The 14,836-nt window shown below is 38.5% G+C and overlaps 1 protein-coding gene across 5 annotated transcripts in view; it reads right to left on the bottom strand.

Moving 5' to 3' along the window:
- The window catches only part of LOC134338343 (probable E3 ubiquitin-protein ligase HECTD4), a 291,135-nt gene that overhangs the window by 183,802 nt on the left and 92,497 nt on the right, over window positions 1-14,836 (bottom strand). For all 5 annotated transcript variants that reach the window (XM_063034109.1, XM_063034111.1, XM_063034113.1 and 2 more), the window contains exons 8-9: window positions 11,561-11,753; window positions 5,453-5,614 (exon numbers count right to left, since the gene is read on the bottom strand). In XM_063034109.1, the coding sequence (XP_062890179.1) occupies window positions 5,453-5,614; window positions 11,561-11,753 (355 nt within the window). The remainder of the gene's footprint in view (window positions 1-5,452; window positions 5,615-11,560; window positions 11,754-14,836) is intronic.

Raw genomic sequence — 14,836 nt, 5'->3', positions numbered from 1 at the left:
AACCACCATTATTGGATCGTGTTCACAGAGAAGGAAACTGTTCAGCACCAGTCTACTGTCCCAATTAAGTGGCACAGTGCACCCAAATAAAGAAAGGGAATCCAGGCTATTTTCTCTATTAGTTTTTGTTCTTTAAGAGTGTCTCAAATAAGCAGTTGCCCAGATTAACCAATACCTCAATTAACTGAATCTACTGTATTTCTATTGTACCTCCATATATATGACAATAATGAACCAATTTACCAATTTTATCTACTTTTAAGCATGGTAAGGCATCAAGTACCATTTATAAATGAAGTTATCTTCATTTATGGAGATATACACCAGACTTTCACTTACCCCTTCATGAATTCCCCAATTGCAAACTCTATTTTCCTAAGGAATATCAATAGAAAGTGTTCACTTAGCACTTCATCACATCTAAAAGGGGTGATAAGATAACCATGGGTAACAAGGGAAGTCATTGCCAGCATAAAAGCAAAAGAGAGGGCATATAATACAGCAAATATTAGTATGAAGTTAGAGGATTAGGAAGCTTTTAAAAATCAACAGAGGCACCTTAAAAAAAAAGGAAAGAAATATGAAGGTATGCTAGCCAAAGATATCAAAGAAGATACCAAAGGTTTTTTTCAGAAATATGAAGAGTAAAAGAGAGGAAAATGTGGATACTGCACCGATGGAAAATGACGCTGGAGTGGCACTAATGGGGACAAAGAAAGCAGATTTTCCTCGTGTGAACAGATGAACTTTAATCTTTTAGCGTTGCCAGATATTCGAGAGTATCAGGGGGCAGAAGTGAGTGTAGATGCTATTACTAAGGATAGGGTGCCTGGGAAGATGAAATGCCTGAAGGTAGATAAGTCACCTGGACCAGATGGTCTACACCCTAGGGTTCTGAAAGACGTGGCATTAGTAACGATCTTTCGAGAATCACTAGATTCTGGAATGGTTCCAGAAGACTGGAAAACTGAAACTGGAAGACTGGACTCCAAACTTCAAGAAGGAAGAGAGACAGAAGGAAGGAAACTATTGGATAATTAGCCTGACCTCAGCGGTTTTTAAGGATGAGCTTTCAGGGTACTTGCAGCCACATGATAAAATGGGCCACAGTCAGAATGGTCTCCTTAAAAGGAAATCTTGCCTGACAAAACTGTTGGAATTCTTTGAGAAAATAACAGGCAAGACAGACTGAGAGTAGGTGGACATTGTTTATTTGGATTTGCAGAAGGGCTTTGACAAGGTGCCACACGAGGCTGCTTAACAAGATGAGGACTCATTGTATTACAGGAAAGATACTAGCATGGATGGAAGATTAGCTGATTGGGAGGAAGCAAAGAGTGGAAGTAAAGGGTACCTATTCTGGTTGGCTGCCAGTGACAAGTGGTGTGTCACAGGAGTCGAACTGGGATAGCTTCTTCTCACGTTATACAAAGATTTAGATAACTGAATTGATAACTTTGAGGCAAAATTTGCAGACTATACAAATATAGGTGGAGGGGCAGGGAGTGTTGAAACAGGGGGTTTGCAGAAGGACTTATCTGATTAGGAGAATGGCTAAAGAAGTGGCAGATGGAATGTAGTGTAGGAAAATGTATAGTCATGCTCTTTGGTGGAAGGAATAAAGCTGTAGAATATTTTCCGAACGGGGAGAAAATTAAAAAATCAGAGGACAGAGGGACTTGAAAGTCCTTATGCATGATTCCCTAAGATTAACCTTCAGGTTGAGTTGATGATAATGAAGGCAAATGCAATGTTAGCATTCATTTTGAGAGACTAGATTATAAGAGTAAGGATGTGACGCTAAGGCTTTATAATGCATTGGTCAGACTGCACTTGGGAGTATTTTGAGCAATTTTGGGGCCCTAATCTAAGAAAAGATATGCTGGCATTGGAGAGAATCCAGAGGAGATTCACGAGGTTGATTCTGTGAATAAAGGGTTAACTTATGAGAAAGATTTGATGGGCCTGTACTCACTGGAGTTCAGAAAAATGAGAGGAGGGATCTTTTTAAAATATATCCAATATTGAAAGACCTAGCCAGAAGCAATATGGAGAGGACGTTTTCTATAGTGGGTGAGTCTGGGACCAGAGGGCAGAGGATCAGAATAGAGGGATGTCCATTTAGAACAGAGATGAGAGGAATTTCTTTAGCCAAATGGCATTGAATCTGTGGAACCCATTGCCGCGGATTGGTGTGGAAGCCAAATCACTGAGTATACTTAAAGTAGGTTCTTCTTTAATCAGGGGTTCAAAGGCCACAGGGAGAAGGCAGGAGAACAGGGTTAACAGGGATAATGTATCAGTCATGTTGAAATGGCAGAGTAGACTCAATGGGTTGAGTAGCCCAATTCTGCTCCTAAGTCTTATGCTCTTCTGTTTTGTATTTTCACAATTCATTGTCTTTCGCGCATCAACTGTTTGTATGCCTTGGTTTGGGTACAGATACTACTGTGTTTCTTTGAATTTTCTGTGAATGCCCACAAGAAAATGAATCTCAGCGTAATATATGTGACAAGTATGTGCTTTGATAACAAATTTACAGTGGTTTGAACTTTGTTAGAGAGGGGAAAACCACTGGGGATTCCTGCACAACCTGCTTACTCTCCCTGTTGGTCACCATCTTTCTGTCCTTGCAGAGTGACAGGCTCACTAAACATATTGTCTGCTTCATTCACGGCATCCCAGATCCTCCACAGAGAGGCTTTCCACAGCCGAAACTTCTCTAAACCATCATCCAGGAGTAGCATCTTGATGCACTTCCTTCAGGTGTAGCCATTAGGGACACTGGAAATGTCCCTGATCTCCGACATCCTGCAGAAGTCTACCACTCTTCTGTCCTCCATAGACTTAATGACTAATAACTCTGACAGTCCTAATTTAACTTTGTAGACAACTTCAATCTTTCCAAAGGTATATTATTCTTCAAATAATAGAACAGAGAATGTAGCTGTGTCCTAGATTGTTTGTGATCAGGTGCAAGTACAAAGTAGCATGTAAGATTTAGTCACACCATTTTTCTTCCATCATTTAATTTCCTAAGAAAATTACATACTCGTCATTTTCTTGTATAGTTAGATTCAGATGTACAAAGCACCTCTCAGTTAAACTATATCCCATTCTTTAACTTTCTGCAGATTACTTCCTGTAGCCTGACTTGATGTAACAGCTGTGTTGTAAAACTAAACATATTTCATCATGAACACATTCACCTATCTCATCTTAAGTGCAAATACATTAAACAGCAAGAGGAAAAAAAAACATTAGAACATACTGACTAAGGTGAATATTCCATATACTCAATTCCAACCCAATACTTCATGGAACTTGCCTTTTCAATTGCTATGTCCTAACTGCCAATCTTGTACAAACCAGTTCTTAAAACTAAGTGTATTTCAATATGAAAGAAAGATACAGTGGATTCTGAAAATATAAAATAAAAACTGAAGATGCTGAATATTCCCAGCTAGCAAGACATCTATAGAGAGAGGAAAAACATTTTTTTGTTTCAGGTAACTAACAGTTCATTAGAAGAACAAAGGGGAATACCTGTAATGGGATATAGGAAGGAATGATGGCACATGGCAAAAGGATGCTCGTTCATTATGTGTCGTGTTGTATGATATGGGCGATCATTGTCTTTCTATGACCATGATTGTTCCTGGTAAATTTTTCTACATAAGTGGCTTGTCACTGCCTTTTTCTGGGCAGTGTCTTTACAAGACGGGTGACCACAGCCGTTATTAATACTCTTCAGAGATCGTCTGTCTGGTGTCAGTGGTCGCATAATCAGGACTTGTGATATGCACCAGCTGCTCATACGACCATCCACCACCTGCTCTCATGGCTTCACATGACCCTGATCGGGGGGGCTAAGCAGGTGCTACACCTTGCCCAAGGGTGAACTGCAGGCTAGCAGAGGGAAGGAGTGCCTTACACCTCCTCTGGTAGAGACACATCTCCAGCCTGCCACCCAAAAAAGAATGTAGAAATGTTAAATAAAAGAATGTGCCATGAGGAGCTTATCCATGGGGATAACAATTACCCAAGCCCGTTCTCTTGAAAATGAAAGCAGTAGTTGCCACCTGAAATTGTTCCATGATTCTATGAGCTCACAGACTGTAGTTAGATGCCACGAGGCAGAGGCAGAGAATTAAAATAATAAAGGGCAGCACAAACTTTTCCCAGTTCTGAAGAAAGGTCATCACAATTTATTCTCTCCCCCCATTCTGATCTTCTATTTATGTGTCCTATTTCAAACATTTTCAGTTTTCGTTATTATTCTGATTGTAGCAATTAGTTATTCTGATTAAATAAATTGTATTAAAGTTAGTTAACACCATTTCTGAAAGTGCTGGATACATTTGTACCTACATGAAACTGCTTGATTTGAACTAAGCACATTCAAGAGAATAACTGCACGTTCTGTCCCCATAAACTTTGGCTACTTTACAAGATAACATTTAGTAAACAATTCCACACACAAAAATTAACAAGTCTGAATTAGAAGACCTATACAAGCAGCAGAATATTTTGGGGATACAGGTACACATTCCTTTATCCAAAATTCTGAAATCTAAAAAGCTCTGAAAACCGAAGCTTTTTTCGTCAACAGCTGACGTCACTCAGGTGTGACGTGGCAGCACTTGCAGAGGCCGCCAGACGTCAGTTGTGGCTCAGCGCTCGTACTGGTTACATGTGCATTTGCTGTTCGCTGATATTTTGTGTTCACTGTTGACTTTGTGTTTAATTTCACTATGAAAATGTCAAAAAGAGCTGCAGATACCCCTATGGGTAACAATGAGAAAAAGGAAGGAATCTTCTCTATCAATAACGCAGCAAGTGGAGTTATTGCAGAAGCCTGATCGCGGTGTGTCTGTGCGGAGTCTTACTGAGGAAAATAGTGTTAGAACTACCACTGTATATGATTTAAATAAACAGAAAGACAAGTTACTGAAGTTTTATAGTGACAGTGACGTTCTACATTTATTCCAATAAGTCATTTACCATGTGTTTGATTCGGTTTGTTTGAAGCTGTATATTTTTATGTTTTATTGAATGTTTTTGTTGGAAATAAAATTTCTTGTCATTATTCCCTAAATAATACAGTATAACAATTATTTACATAGCATTTACATTGTATTAGGTATTATAAGTAATCTAGAGATGATTTAAAGTATACGGGAGGATGTGCGTAGGTTTGGTGTGCTGCCGGGTCCTAAAGTCCACTGCACTGAGACAGGTTAAATAAGGGACTTGAGCATACCTGTTTTTTGGTATTTGGGGGGGGGGGGGGGGTCTGAAATCTGAAAAATTCTGAATTCCGAAATGCAACTGGCCCCAAGGATTTCGGATAAGGGATTGTGGACCTGTACCTGTCTTTGAAGGTACTGGCACCATGATAACATTTCATTACATAATGTACTTAGGTAATTTTAAATCAAATGTGACTTACCTTTTAAAGAGGACAATCCACTTGTACCACCAAATAAAGAGCGTGTTGCAGAACTTCCAGATCCACCTGGTGGTGCACTAAGCATCACCAGGTACGTCCCACAAGTATACATAGGGGTCTTCCTTAAGGTTTTCAAAGGTAAGCCACAGCTTGTATTCGCTGCTAAATGTTAAGAAAAAAATAAACACTCTTAATGTAAAGGAAATTTATTAACAAAGGTTTAATTCTGTTTCCATAACTTTTAATCAGGTAATGTTAAGAGAAAAGAGATACCAAAGTGATTCCCATCAATTTGTGGTCAATTTGCTGATCGGAAGTGCACTGAGAGCGGTAAGCGTAAAGGAGGGGGGCTTGCTGTTCTGGTTAACAACAGATGGTGCAATCCTGGACATATTACGATTAAGGAACCTGTTTATAGCCTGGATATTGAACTTTTTGCTGTTGGACTCCGGCCATATTATTTGCCAAGGGAAATCTCACATGCAATTGTGGTTGTTGTATACATCCCTCCCTCTGCCAACCCGATGTCGGCGTGTAACATCATTTACACCGTTGGGCACAGGAGTACATTCAGCCAGAGACTCATTCCACCGGGATGCAGCACTGAGCGTCATAGAAAGACATTCCTGCCTGTGGCCAACAAATTTTGCAGCTCCTCCCTTGGAGGGTTGGACACCCTGGGCCAATGGGCTGGTCCTGGACTTATTTCTGTCTGGCATGGTTTACATATTATTATTTGATTGTTTGTCATTTTGTATTGCTATGTTTGTACTCTGTTCTTGGTTGGTGGAACTGTAACGAAACCCAATTTCCCTTGGGATCAATAAAGTATATCTATCTATCTAGATTAGTCAAATTAAAACAAATGTGTACTGTGCTTAAATTAAACAAAACTAGACAATAATAAAAGCACTTGGCCACTAAATCTTGATAATTTTGCCAAAAGGCATCCATTTATTTCCCAACAAAAAGTTATGATAATATTAAAGTCAAATTGCCAATGCAGATCTGTTTTTCTAAATCAGCGTACTACCTTGAATACAAATCGACATCGAAACTCCTGGGAATAACAGATCCAGGATTGCTCAAAATGGAGAGGAACATTCGGGGTGGTATTGAGAACCTCAAGATTGCATATTGGAAGCACTGAAAAGATCTGTGAAAGGTAGAGGGGTGCATCACTTCACGATCTACCCATATACCTAATTCATCAGCATCTCTTGCCACATCTATAACAGAAGGGTCCTTCTTATGGTGCCTCATTGGTCACCTCAGACCCACAGAACTGGAGCCAAGATAAACGATGGCCCATTCTGAGAGAATGCCTTAGAAAGGAAGTTCAGGTGCTTGAGAAACTGATGTTGTGAAAATTAATCCAGGGGGACAATTGTAAAGACTGATCATGCTTCAAGTAAGAGATCACAAAAACACCAAGCATATACAACAGAAGACAAATAGTGCTGATTACCAGATAGGGATCCAGCAGGAAGATTTATTCAGATGCAGCTTTGCAAAGTGGTGTTTACAAAAATGAAATGAATCTAATCAGAACCTAGAATGTATGAACATGCCTCACTTATTCCTTATTCCATTGTCCACTGCCCTTTCTCAGATTTCATCTTTTTCAGCTCCTCCACCTATCACCACCCACCTTCTTACATCACTCACACTTCCCTGCTCCCATCTTCCTTTTCTCACCAGCTCTTGTTCCACCCTCCCCCCACCACCCTTTTATATTTGCTATCTTCCCTCTTTCTTTGCTGTCCTGAAGCAGGGTCTCCACCTGAACACTGATAGCTCACTTCCCTTCACAGATGTTGCCTGACCCACTATATTCTTCCAGCACTTTGTGTGTTGCTCCTGATTTCCAATATTTGTCGTCTCTTATGTCTCCATATGTTTTTTTCACTATTTTGTTGATATATGAGTAGCCAGTTCAGTATCAACTGTATTGCTATACAAACACACAGATCCAAAAAGGAAGATATACTATTCCTAAAGATAACACTGAACTTTAACAATATTTACAGCGGTCCTGTAATTCCAAGGTCATCATTAAGTGTACTGATTTGATTCTTTAATTATTTGATCATTTAATTAATTGAAATTCCCGAGTTTGAACTCATATCTCCAGCTCATTAAGATTGGTCTCTCATTTACTATCCGATAGCTTAATTATTAGGCTACTGCTCTCCAGCCTGCTGTCCCCAACCAAAAAAATTTTTCAAACTTATTAAGTACTGATTTTGCCTTTAGTTGCAATTTATCTTCTACCACTGGTCCTGCTTGGAAACTTATGTTTTATAACTCTAAAACGTAAAACTAATTGAAAGGAAAAACACGAAGCTGGGGCTGCACGTAATAATTTTCATTTTTAATTTTTGTGTCTGTCTCAATTGCATCTCTGACTGTTGCTTCCATTGATACAGTTATTTCAACTGCTTTTTTAAAAAAATGCAATTTGTGTTTCAGGAATGCTTTCTTGTAAGATTCTACAAACTAAATGATCTCTCAATGCATATTTAAGCCCATCACTGAAATGACAATGCTCAGACAGTTTCTTCAATTTGCTACGTACACTGAAATGGACTCTCCTTCCGTTTGGTTCCACTTATGAAACCTACAGCATTCTGCAATCAACAATGGCTTCAGTTCTAAATGTTCTTGCATTACTTCCACGATATGAGCAAAGCTCATTTTGTCTGGTTTGGTTGGAGCAGTTAAACTTCTAAGCAAACTGTGTGCTCTTCCACCTAATACACTCAGCAAAACTGGCACTCACTTCTTACTGGCTATTGCATTTGCTTCAAACTACAGTTCAATTTGTTGTGTACATAGCAGCCTGTTATATTCTATGTAAGTAGACTCATCTACCTTTCTGATATAACCAGCCACTCCTTTTTTTAATTTAATCCAACATCACCCGGTACAGTTTATAAAATCAAGAATTTGTTTGTTTCCTGCCTTTTTTTTTTAAAAAAAACTCAAATATCTCTGTCCCTTCCCAAATAACCACTTGCTGCGCTGCTTTTTAAAAAAAAACTCAACTGTTTCTCATTGCGCTTCTTTTTTCACTTTTTTTAAAAAATGCACTTCAACAGATAGGTAGTCATCTCGGGTTCGTTTAAAACTTGCTCACCACCACTTAAGTTTTGCAACTCCAAAACACAAAATTAATTGAAAGGAAAAACAGGGAGCTGGGACTATGTATCTTAGTTTTGTCTTTACTTTAAGCAAGGTGCACACATCTGATGTGGTGACATGATGACATATGCCATTCACACACTTTTACATATAACCCTTAATTAATTATTTAAACAAACAAGAATGCTTAGTCAAACAATATTACTCAAATTATTATTGAAATATTATATGCACAACAGAAGCAATTATTCTTTCAAACACAATGTGAAATTTTAGTTCGAAATGTGCAATAATTGATCATAGACAGCCTAGTAGGAAAATGAGGTTAAGCAAATCAACTTGACATACAGAACTGTTTTCTGATATTCTTCCTTGTCCAATAACCTTAATTTTGCTGTGAGCCTGAACAAAACCAATCTCAGTGCCTAATACTTGAGCCAATTGGAGAATTTAAATTCAAATCATAGACTAAATTTTTAAAAATTACAGCTAATCTCAGTGATAAAAGCATCTCGAGCAGAGAAGGAAATCTACCAACTTCATTTGGTATCTCATATGAGTGACCCCAGACTCACCAATATGGTTTTAATTGCCACAGGTTGTTTCAGCTAGGCACAAACAAAAATACGGATGTGGTCAATATCACCCAGATCCTGTGAATAATTAGTTTTTCTTTACTTTCCAGCTTCAAAATTCAGTGCCTGGGTATCCATAGTAGGGATCCTTCATTTACTGGAACTGAGTGTCAGCAACTTCAAGGCAGCAGATGAACAAAAATGATGTGACCGGGGCTAAGTGCATAACGGTCAGCGATTTGGGCTGCTGTACTTCATTACTGTATCCAGACTCAGAAACATACTCTGAAACTACACTGTACATCTTTTCCTCTGCCACATTTCACTTTCATGACATGATTTGTAAATATGTGTTTAATTCTATTGTATCAGCTGTCAGACCCTCTTCTCAGTCACCATCTTCATTTCAGAACTACAGTGCCTATAAAAGGTATTCACCCCCCCACCCCCCGAAAGTTTTCAGGTTATATTGTTTTACAACATTGAATCGCTGTGGATTTAATTTGGCTATTTTTGACACTGATCAACCAAAAAAGACTCTTCATGTCAAAGTAGATCTCTACAAAGTGATCTAAATTAATTAAAAATATGAAACACAATAATTAAATGCACCAAGGACCCTGTTAAACTGGGGTCAATGGGAATCTGGGGAAAATCTCCACTAGTTGTAATCATACGGAGCCCAAAGAACGATGGATCTGCTGGGTGGAGGACAATCATCTCAGCCATAGGACATCCCTACTGGAGTTCCTCAAGGAGGTTTTCAAAGCCCAACCACCTTAAGCTCTTTCATCACTGATAATTGCAAGTACACAGTGTGCAAGGTTGAGGCCAGAAAAAGTAAAAACGTGCTGGGAATACAATCCTTCGAATGCACTATTGTACTTCAAACAAAATGTAGATGACAGCACACCAAACTACAATTTTTATGACAGTAACTGGAGAACCAAGACGACAATTTAAAAGGAATTCTAATAATGTATTGTGTTTTTGGTAGCTAATAGGGAACTACACTGAACAGGAAGCAGATCATCAATTTGAGTGACACCATCCAGAAATGAACAGGAAAGTTCAAAAATCTAAGTGTAATTTTACTAAGGATATTTCACTCAACATTTTAAAAAATGCTTTAATTGATTTAATATGGAACTTCTTGTCATATACTCTCATTTATTTTAAAATCTCTCTATTAATTGCCTGATAGCATCACCAAATCAGCGGAGTCCAATTTTCCCTAAGAAAATTAGGTTGAAAAGTTCCAGGTTTGTTTGTAAAACAGTAAGCAGCTGGCACATCGCAAATGTGGACACTCAGTCTTTTACCTACCACACCTCTGCCGCACTAGAAGAATTTTCCCATACAAGAGAATTGACTTTAGAAAAGAAAGCAGAATGAGTACAAAACATTTTTGCAATTCTTCTCAACCTATAAATTATTGGAGATTATTAACCTCTAATGCTGCAAATATTCAACTTCTGTTTTGCAACAAACATTGTTCTGTTAAGCAATGTTTCCAACAGAGTTAAATATCAACCTGCTTCAATTCTTTTCCATTAATATTACAAATTACCATTTTGGTATCAGCCAGAATCTTTCAGACCCAATGACAGCAATTTCAATGTTTAGTACTGAACCAGTAAAGGTCTATGCCTTCTGCTTCTTTTGAGTCAACCTCAATGTCTCAGAAAATTACTATACTACAACATCATCATTCCCTGTGATCACATCATCACAACAACTCTTGCTCTGTAGACTTGTACCAGTTGAAATCTAATTTAAGACCACCCTGAACTGCTCTCTTTCTTGGGAATTACACGTTCATCACAAGGCAGCCAAAGTGGATGAAGGGGAAGCTCAGTATCGGGAAAGTCGACTCAGCTGCATTTCATTTATACTTTTCACATATTCTCCTTCTTTTCTTGTTAAAATACATCACTCATGGAGAGGGTGGACTAGATTCAAATACGAAAGCCAGAAATAATATTCAACAGCAGCGTAGCAGTTACTTTAAAAAAAATAAGATCATCAATAATAAAGACCGAGAACCTTTGAACGCAAGTATGTTTGAGATAGTCATATTATGTAACTCCAAAACGTAAAAACTAAATGAAAGGAAAACAAGGGAGAAGGGAGAAAACTCATGTACATTTGTTTTTTATATTAAGCAAGGTGCGCACTTACCACGTAGTGGCTTGATGCCGTATGTCATTTACACACTTTTACAATAACCCACAATGCATTATGTAAACAACAAAGAATGCTTAATCAAATAATATATTTACAATATTCCTCAAACATTAAATACACAGAGACAAGATGAAACTATTGCCATTTAACTCAAGAAAATATTTAAAGGCAAAAAATTCAAAACAAAACAATTCCTTCCTACCAGAATGGTCTTCTTTCAATGTGTTGGTAATTGTGGAGCCAGTAAGAGCAGCCAAAGTGGCTGAAGGGGAAGCTCGGTATCGGGAAAGTCGACTCAGCAGCATTTCATTTATACTTTTCGCAGATTCTCCTTCTTTTCTTGTCAAAATACATCGCTCGTGCAAAGGGTGTGCTGTGCAGATCTCATTGTGCACCTAGTAGAGAAAAGAAACAAAATGTCATGACTAAAAAGATGGCTGCAATTCAAAACAAACTTCTTTGCACAAGTTTCTACAGACAGATTTTAATGCAGTTCATTGACATTAACTACCTACCACTGCAAGTAGGATGCTACATAGCTAAACAAAACAAATTGTACAATTACTTAATTCCATGTTCATACTTAAATCATAATTATAATCATAAATGAACTTTCCATTCATTTTGTGTTATGAAATAATATACTAACTCAAATGCATTGGAGAGCATCGGCAGCCTGCTGGAAGAGAAGGTAGAGTTCTCTCCATTATTGTTTCTGATCTTGCCTGGTTTGCCAACCTGAGAGAATATTGTAAAGAGAAAACCGAATTTCCAATCAACTTCTGTGGAAAATGGATCACGAACAGCTTAAGGGGAACAAAATGTTAATAGGGATATTATTTTAGTTGAACAAAAACCTGGTCCTTTCTTCACCTTTGGTTTTGTGCACTAATAATGTAAAATTACTAACATGAATTGTCAGCAATTTGTACAAAGATGGGATAGTATTATGGGTCAATTTTACCATTTTGATTCTGAACTATCCCAATATTCATTTCTTTAAAAAATATTCTGGATAACATTCATGAATAGAAAGCAAATTTTTGTCCTCTACTTTAGATGTAATAAGATTAATTACAGCATCTCAGATGACACTTACCACAAGAAATCAAACCTAGAACAATTCAGTGATCTGAATGACTAATTAAAAAAATTGCTAAGTTAATGAGAAATCAAAATTTTTGTGTTATTTAAGGATACATCAGTAAAATTTAGTATAAAAATGAGAGAAAAATTAAGATTTTTAAAATCAAATTTTTGCTGCAATTCATGGGTCAGAGATTGCCATGAAAATCAGATCACCAAGTGAGTACACTATGAGCCACAGGTGACTGGAACATTGAAATGGTAACCTTAATCAATCAAATGATGAAGCTTGAAACAATATTTAATCAAGATTTGAAAGCTTGGAGCGGCACGGTAATACAGCAGCTGGTATAACGCTATTACAGCACGGACGACTCAGGTTCAATTCCAGTCTGTAAGGAGTTTTTAATGTTCTTCCTGTGACCGCATGGGTTTCCCCTGCATGGTCTGGTTTCCTCCCACATTCTGAAGATGTGCAGGTTAGAAGGTTAATTGGTCATATGGATATATTTGGGTGCACAGGCGTATTGGGCCAGGGCGCCTATTACCGAACTAAATTTCTGAAAAAAAATTCTATTAATTCCCTCATCATTGAGCAACAGTAACTTGTAATTTGCTAGGAGGTTCTAAAATTGTCAGTTCAGCAACAATATTTCTCTCCCTCCTTTAAAAATGGTCAGACAGGTGTGTCATAAGCTTGACTCTTTTTAACCCAACTTTACGTGCACAATACTGCAACTCTGTATTGAATGCACACTACTGAAAGGGAGGAGGATTACTTGGCTTTGACAAAGATTTTCCTGTGCTCACTAGCAACAGATAAGGTCCAAGAGAGAAATACAACAGAGAACATAGAAACCCAATGCACATTACAGGCCCTTCGGCCCACAATGTTGTGCCAACCATGTCACCTACTATAGAAACTGCCTAGAATTCCCTTAACACATAGCCCTCTATTTTTCTAAGCTCCATGTACCGATCTAAGAGTCTCTTAAAAGACCCTATTATATCCACCTCTACCACTGTCGCTGGCAGTGTATTCCACGCACCACCACTTTGTAAAAGAGATCTGAGGCTTTCTGCCCTGCTCACTACATGATCCATCTAAACGAGGCACTCTTCCATCAGGTATTGTCTCAACTGTAAAGAGAGGATCCTTCCTCCAGTGCCTGCTTTTCATTCTCACGTTGGTGTATCAAGTACGTGATGCACTTGTTCATTCATGGCTTTGTTTTTGATCTCACATAGAAAAACGAAAAGTGAACTGGATTGAATTAGCTGTAGTGTTGTTATGCCTTTGTTCAAGATGAGAAATGGGATAACTCAGGTAAATATGGGCCAGTAAGCCTCACATCAGTGGTAGGAAGCTATTGCAGAAAATACTGAGGGACATCATTTATGCAAACTTGGAAAGGCATTGCCTGTTGGATGCTATTTGATCCTCGACTTCCTAACTGGAAGATCACAATCTGTGTGGATTGGTAATAACATATCCTCCTCGCTGACGATCAACACTGGTGCACCGCAGGGGTGTGTGCTTAGCCCACTGCTCTACTCTCTATATACACATGACTGTGTGGCTAGGCATAGCTCAAATACCATCTATAAATATGCTGATGATATCGTAGAATCTCAGGTGGTGATGAGAGGGCATTCAGGAATGAGATATGCCAACTAGTGGAGTGGTGCCACAGCAACAACCTGGCACACTATGCCAGTAAAGTGAAAGAGCTGATTTAGGACTTCAGGAAGGGCAAGACAAAAACACATAGCAATCCTCAGAGGGATCAGAAGTGGAGAGAGTGAGCAGATTCAAGTTCCTGGGCGTCATGATCTCTGAGGATCTAACCTGGTCCCAACACATGGATGTAGTTATAAAGAAGGCAAGACAGTGGCTATACTTCATTAGGAGTTTGAAGAGATTTATTTGGCATATCAACAAATACACTCAAAAACTTCTATAGATGTATCGTGGAGAGCGTTCTGACAGGCCGCATCACTGTCTGGTTTGGGGTGGGGGAGAGGGGGTTACTGCACAGGACTGAAAGAAGCTCCAGAGGGTTGTAAATCTAGTCAGCTCCATCTATGGGTACTGGCCAACAAAGCACCCAGGACAACTTCAGGGAGCGGTGTCTCCAAAAGGTAGCGTCCATTATTAAGGGCTTCCAGCACCCAGGGCATGCCCTTTTCTCACTGTTACCATCAGGTAGGAGGTACAGAAACCTGAAGGCACACACTCAGCGATTCAGGAACAACTTCTTCCCCTCTGCCATCCGATTCCTAAATGGACATTGAACCCTTACATACTACCTTTTTTTTTTAAATATACAGTATTTTTGTTTTTTGCATGTTTTTTAAATCTATTCAATATATAGAAACATAGAAAATAGGT

This window comes from Mobula hypostoma, chromosome 27 (assembly GCF_963921235.1).
Source record: "Mobula hypostoma chromosome 27, sMobHyp1.1, whole genome shotgun sequence".
In the NCBI taxonomy this organism is placed as follows: domain Eukaryota; kingdom Metazoa; phylum Chordata; class Chondrichthyes; order Myliobatiformes; family Myliobatidae; genus Mobula; species Mobula hypostoma.
This window is presented reverse-complemented; position numbering and strand designations above follow the sequence as displayed.